Below are 6,447 nucleotides of genomic sequence, written 5' to 3' on the forward strand. Positions count from 1 at the left end.
GTCAAGTCTGCTGTGTCTCTTAAGCAAACAGCCAGCTCGTAGTTTAATCTGCCCCCAGAAGAGGCATATGGACTTGTGACAGAGTATGTCGAAGGAATGCTTGGATACTGCGTTCAACTGGACTCGATATGGTCGAGTAAGGACGAGATGCGGAAGCTGGTAAGCATTCTGATGATTTGTAGGTGTCGGATATCTTAGTGATTGACGGAAGGCTGAATATGCTCTCTCTACGGCTCTCGACATGAGCGAGCGAGGAGTTATACACGGCGACCTCATGAAGCAGAATCTCATAATCCGACAAGGCGATGCGAAATTCCCCATCGTGTTTATCGACTTTGGGAACGCAAAGGGTGTTGAAGATGAGACACGTATTGATAATGGCTGGGAGTGAGTTGCTCAATGTAAAGAAGTCAGGAAAGGAGTCTAAGAGAATGCTGGTCGGCAGGATACTTCAAGAACTCGTCCGGATGGGATTCCCAAAGGAAGTGCTTCGTGAGTGGTTGGAGGATTGCCGTAATAATTCGCCGTCTCAGCAACTGCAAAACTTCATTACCGAGGCACCCATAGGATATGGCTGGGAGAAATGGATGGAAAAGATTTTGCAGTAGATGGGAAATAGCTACGGAGTGCATGTCTTCTTTATGGATTGCTTCGAAGAACCAGACAGACTTGACTTGAGGTACAGCAATGCCACACTTTTGCTTCATTCACCGTTCGTATGTTAGTTGCATACAGCTGTCCTCGTGTCCGCCACCGCCACCACCACATCCGGCGTTGATCCCGAAATGAATCCGTTGGGCGCTCGTCGGGCGCCAACGATTCTGTTTATCTCCGTGACACCACAGATAGCGATGTTCAAGCGAGACTGCACTCCAGCCTTGCCTGCCGGAAGCAAACATAGCTGTGAGCTGTATGTGTGTGCGAGGCAGCGTGCCTATCGTCATCTAGGCTGTGTACCATGCATGATTTGTGCGGCAGGCTATGCCTTGTGTCGTGATCGCGGAGTTCGAACCGCGCCTCTTGTGTTCGTATGCATTTCAAGACAATGGGGTCGTGAGGCGAGATATTCGCAGGTCAAAGCTACGGAGATCATGATAAGATCTCCGCTCGGCGCGATTTCCTTATACAAGGCCGCCTGCCGGTGACGGTCTGCAGCACACCCTCTTGCTCTCGACATCCACTCACCACCTACCCTCTGACAAGCATACTCGCGCGCGCGCAGAATCAACACACATTATAACTGGTGAGCACTCTGCATGTCATATCCCAGCTCCTTGTGCCTCCATTCGGCGCGGCAGTAGGAGTGTCTGTGGCGTCGTAGCGCGGGAGGGGAGTTTTGCGACAGGAAACATACGGCTGACACCGGTGCTCTGTACCCCCTATCCAGATACTCCAGGAATCAAAAATCGCAATGCTCTGGCTCCGCATAGCCAGCCAAATGGGGCTTGCCCTGTTTACGTTGATCGTGCAGATGCAGCTGCACGGCAATCTCTATGTGCCACAATCCATCGGACTGTTCTTCGACGCGGCCGTACCGCACCTTCTACTCATCGCCGGTGATGTCTCGCACTCGCTTCTGTGAGTGATGCTCATATGGATACACTGCATATGCTCACATGGTCTTTGCAGTGCATCTGGTCGTTCACCCGTGGCTCCTCCGACTGTGGCTTCCGAATATGTACCGTCTGCTACAATGTCTCCTGTGGATGCGATTACTTGGAACACCACTACGCGCGGCGTGTCCGTAGAATCGTCGTTGCCTTCTTCGTCGTCGGTGCTCGCTGCCACATCCACATCACTACCTCCGAGAAGCAGGCCAACATCCAAGTCCAGAGATCGACCGGTACCTGTTTGGCGGGAGGGCTTCATCACCCCGACGGAAGAATCCAATACGAGCCACGTTATACCCCTTGTCGTTGCCTGCATTGTGGGCGCAGCTTTTGCTCGCGCCACATCGACAATGACGATACCGTCTCTACGATGCCTTCGTCGATTTATACCAGTGAGTGCAGACGGGTCGGGGTGCATGATACAGGCTCATTGTCGTATGCAGTCGAACGCCATTGCCAAGCTCAAGGGCATATTGAAGGGCGGCACACCCACGCAGTCGGGCACAGAGCTCGTGCTCGACGGCGTGGGTGTTTCGTCGACTGTGTCGCTCGTGTCTGCGTCAATCACAGGAGACCAACCAGCAACAGACGCAGAAGGACCACGGCCAGGAGTATATGTATCCGCCTTTCACGGATTCCTGTCAGGTGCGATGCATTGTCGTCCCGGTTGCTTCAATGCCGACTGACATGGTTCTGTCCACAGCATGCATGCCCTCGTCAACGGTACTATTCCCCAATGCAGCGTGTACTATCGCTGCAGATACCCCAGCCGTCGAGGACTCGCAGGAGATCCGTGAAACCGTCAACTCGGTACTCGGTATGCAAACCGAGGCGGAAGACATGGAGGCGCCTGAGAGCAACACACCCGCCGTAGGTATTGCTCACATTGCGACAAGTGTAGTGGCTAATGATCATCGTACACAGAGCATTCCCGTCCGGATCGTCAACGTAAGCGCAGGAGCAGCCGCATCTCCGGGTTCCCAAAGCGCGTCGAACAGTGCAGCCTCCTCTCAATCCGACATCTGGACAGGTCCCTTCGTCGCGCTACTTCCATCGCAGCATGAATTCACAGGCATCCTATACCCAACTGGTGCTTACCTGGTCCCTCTTCTCGACTCTACCACACCGCTGTCGCCTCGCCGTGCCCCATCTGGGTCTTCCAAAATCCCTCCTCGAATCGCGTCAATCCCCGACTGGCTGTGTCCGACCTACACGGAGCAGGCATGCGAGGAGCACATGAAGCGATGCGGTGCGATCGTGGACGAGATGACGCGTCAATGCACGCGGTACATTGCGGCGCGGGAGACACTGCCTGCGGCGCGGTCGTATCTGGAGGAGTGTGTTGAGGAGCAGCGCGCATACATCGAGGAGCTGGAGGCGAGGCTGAAGGTGCAGCGTGGACAGCTAGAGGCGGTGTATGCTGGGATGAAGAAGCGGCAGTCGGACATCGCTTCTCGACGTGAACGCCTGCAGGAAGAACAGGGGAGGATGAAGGAAGAGCGGACGCGGGTGGAGGAGGAACGGTTAGCGGTTGAAGAAAGGCGGAGGGAGGCTGAGGAGGCACGGCTGAGGATTGCAGCGCAGCGGACACGTGCTATGGAGGAGCGGGCTAAGCTGGAGGCGAAGCGGGGCGCCCTGGAGAGAGAGCATGCTGGGATGGAGAAGGAGGGTCTGCCGGCACAAGGAGCGAAGACGGCCAAGGAGATGTGCGACAAGGAGACACAGGTGGACGAGGCTGATGCTGGTCTGAGCGAAGGACAGCTGGACCCGCGCGAGGCAGACACGGTCTCCTCCAGCGAAGGCGAACGTCGAGATGAGAGTGCGCAGGATGGACCAGATGCGGGAGCCGCATTGGGAGCTGAGGAAGACGACGAGAAATCGGGAGAGCTTCAGCAGCAGTCACACCGCGACGCCAATCAGGTCTCGACCGATCGTCAGGACCAGCCGAAGGAGGCATCGACCTCAGCCCAGCAGGCGGAACCCTCCATGGAGGATGATCAAGGCAAGCCCGGGATACACGACGCAGAAGGTGTGGACGTACCGATGGGAGACCACGGTGACGAGGACGAACGCATACCCGATGGACCTTTATCATCCACTCTCAGCACATCGCTAGGGCCAGGAGAATCGCACGAAGAGTGCGACCTGGGATTGTCGGCAAACGCCCCCGGACTGAACGATCCGCCTCGCTCGCCCACTTCTGAGGAAGTGATGGAATCACCCAAGGACAGCGTGATACCTGAGCTGTCTGGACCCGATGGCACAGGTTCTGACGACGTGTTTCGCTATCCGTCGTCGCCATCGTCGCCATCATCGTCGTGTCCCTCGCTCATATCAATCGACCGAGAACGTCGCTCGGAGATTGAAGAATCTCGTCCATCGAGTCTTATAGTGCAGCAGGGTGAGGCCGACGATGTGTTTCGATACCCCGGTGCATCAGATGATGACGTCCGCTCGTCGCCCACTGACGATTCCTCGCTGCCACGTCTCATTCCGCAGCAACAGTCTCCTGGTATGCTCCTTTCACACTCGCCGTCAGTGTCATGTCCTGATCCTGTCACAGATTCCGTCGATTGCAGCCCCTCACATGTTGATGCCACTCCTGCACCGTCAACGCGTGAGCCTCCAACTCCACAGGACGATGCTAAGCCAACCCAGCATGGTGGACTGACCAAGGCGTTCACGTTCAGCATAGGCACGCCACCACTGCGCAATGAGCAGCCTTTGCAGTCTAGCCATCCAGGAGCCAGCATGCATTTCGGCACCCTGACCGCATCATCGACTGGAAGTCAGCCGCTGTTCACGAACATGTTCCAGCTGCCGAGTACGCAAGGCTCGCAACCTGCCGTGGCTAGCAACAACACGGGGCCGAGTACGGCACAAGATGCGGCCAGTGACGACAGACAGGCGGACGAGGAAGACGCGCGAGCTGCCCCTCGGCGGAAGATGCAGACGGATGTGATTACGTCGAGCAGCCGCAGAGACTCTGGGAACCGCGGGCGGCATGGTCGACCAGCGGGACGACGGCGAGGGGCTCGTGGTCACTAGATGGATTGTAATGTGAGTACCGCGCTGGTATCAGTGACATGATGACTGACGCGCGCTATGATAGAGACCTATGCGATCGCGTGCCTACTGGAGTGACCATTCATTCTATATACCCCTGCGCGAATGTATCTTACATGGCAATCATATACCCATTTTGTTTTTAGTGTTTCTGCAGCTTCAAGTTCTCGTGTGTGCGGCGGCTATGCAGTCTCGGTCTGGCCATCAGGCTATATGAGCGCCGCGATTGACACGTCCGAAGACGCTTCCAAGACGTCTGGTACTACTAAATCGCGCTGCAGGAGGCATGAGTGTACCGTGGCCCGTCTGTCGGGAGTACCCCAGCTAATGGCAGCCTTGGTCAATCCATCTGTGGCTCGATTTGGCTGATATATCGGAAGTCGGATGTACATTATATCCTATAGGTGGAGCATAGTACTTGGACGCGACTCTAATTGGCCTGAAGCGGTGGTTCAAGTGAGAATGTAGAACTGGAGCCGTATTCAAGGCTCTATTTTGAATAGTCCAAACGCGTCGACGCGAGACGCGGATGCTCACGGATTTCATCACGGTCACGTGTGAGCATCACCTCCTGTCACAAGGGCGGCGCTTCACTGACCAGAACACGACTCCAATGGACTTCGGTTGTGAGACTTGGTACATACACTGCCTCAGGCCCTAGCGACGACGTCAGCGCTGTAACGTCGTCGCAGATTCCTCTTGGTTGCTCGACATTTGCTTCGTATATGCATGCTCCGAGTCGACCAAGATATGTCAACCAGCTAAATACCGTCACGTATACAAATATCTTGCATGTATGCGGTGCTCGCGTATACGTTTCAGTTGCCGAAGCTCATATCCACTCCCCCATTTTCTGTTTCAGGATTGCACACGAATTCAATGATGATATGCAACGCGACACGACAGATTGCAACGCGGTACAAGACTATTACAGCTGAGATGCTGAAGTATCCTCTTAGAAGGTAAGCAACAGGGGATCGACGGGTGTCATGAGCACACAGGGTATGTGGAGCGCGATGGGCATATTGTGGAGCGGCGAAGGGAGCATGCAGAGGGGACCTAAGAGCGGAATTGCAGCCAATGTCGAGCTTGAAAGACAAAGCAAGGTAGGCCAGTGAGACATCCTATGCGATTGCCAAACAACAGGCGCGCACCGTAACAAGGGAGGTTGAATCAGCGACGGATGATTCTGCAATTGCTGATCATAGGGCTCTGCGCAGGACATGAGATATGCAGCATGCAGATACCAGCGATACGATTTACCCTCTGAGTACGGCCGTGTTTCCCCTATGGCCGGCTGCTCTAAGCGCGCAAACATGAGAACGTAGGCTCCTGTCGAGACTCGGTGACTATCGGTGGACGCGCGTCCTGCAGGACTGGATGATGGCCTGAGGTGCGCTTGGGACGGTGACTATCCTACCGCTCCCTGCGAGGCCTCAATGCAGCAGCAAAGGCGCTTTGGAATGCGCGTTCTCCATAGTTTCTCGGTCTTCTGCGTTCAGTACTCTCGCCCTGGGCCGATCCGCTGGCCTCGCCCGAGGGTGGGGATGTCGGCGAGGGAGACGGCACATTGACCGAGGGTGCAACTCGACTAGGCGCACTGCTCGGAGTGGCTCGAAGCGATCTCGGCGGATTCGGGGTCGGGATGTAGACCCTCTCGTAGTCGCAGCTGACCTCTGGTAGGACAGGCGTCTGGTACCCCAGAGGGCCTTCCGGAAGGTCGCTGAAAACGAAGTGCTCGAACGAACTCGGTGCGCGAGTGTAGTTGATG

General features: G+C 55.8%; 2 protein-coding genes across 2 annotated transcripts; one reads left to right on the forward strand and one right to left on the reverse strand.

Annotated features, from left to right (window-relative positions):
- POSPLADRAFT_1161406 (hypothetical protein) lies at positions 1-4,658 on the forward strand (the record flags this gene model as incomplete). The annotated part of the gene is made up of 10 exons (XM_024487674.1): positions 43-159; positions 212-387; positions 446-492; positions 736-914; positions 1,388-1,578; positions 1,630-2,002; positions 2,054-2,255; positions 2,353-2,480; positions 2,535-4,122; positions 4,174-4,658. Coding segments are annotated over 10 exons (3,486 nt in total), but the record flags the coding sequence as incomplete, so codon positions are not given.
- Positions 4,659-5,818: 1,160 nt separating this feature from the next.
- Positions 5,819-6,447, reverse strand: POSPLADRAFT_1042061 (hypothetical protein; the record flags this gene model as incomplete). The annotated part of the gene is made up of 2 exons (XM_024478026.1): positions 5,819-5,888; positions 5,940-6,447. A coding segment is annotated over one exon (330 nt), but the record flags the coding sequence as incomplete, so codon positions are not given.

This window comes from Postia placenta (assembly GCF_002117355.1).
Source record: "Postia placenta MAD-698-R-SB12 unplaced genomic scaffold POSPLAscaffold_62, whole genome shotgun sequence".
Classification (NCBI taxonomy): Eukaryota; Fungi; Basidiomycota; class Agaricomycetes; order Polyporales; family Adustoporiaceae; genus Rhodonia; species Rhodonia placenta.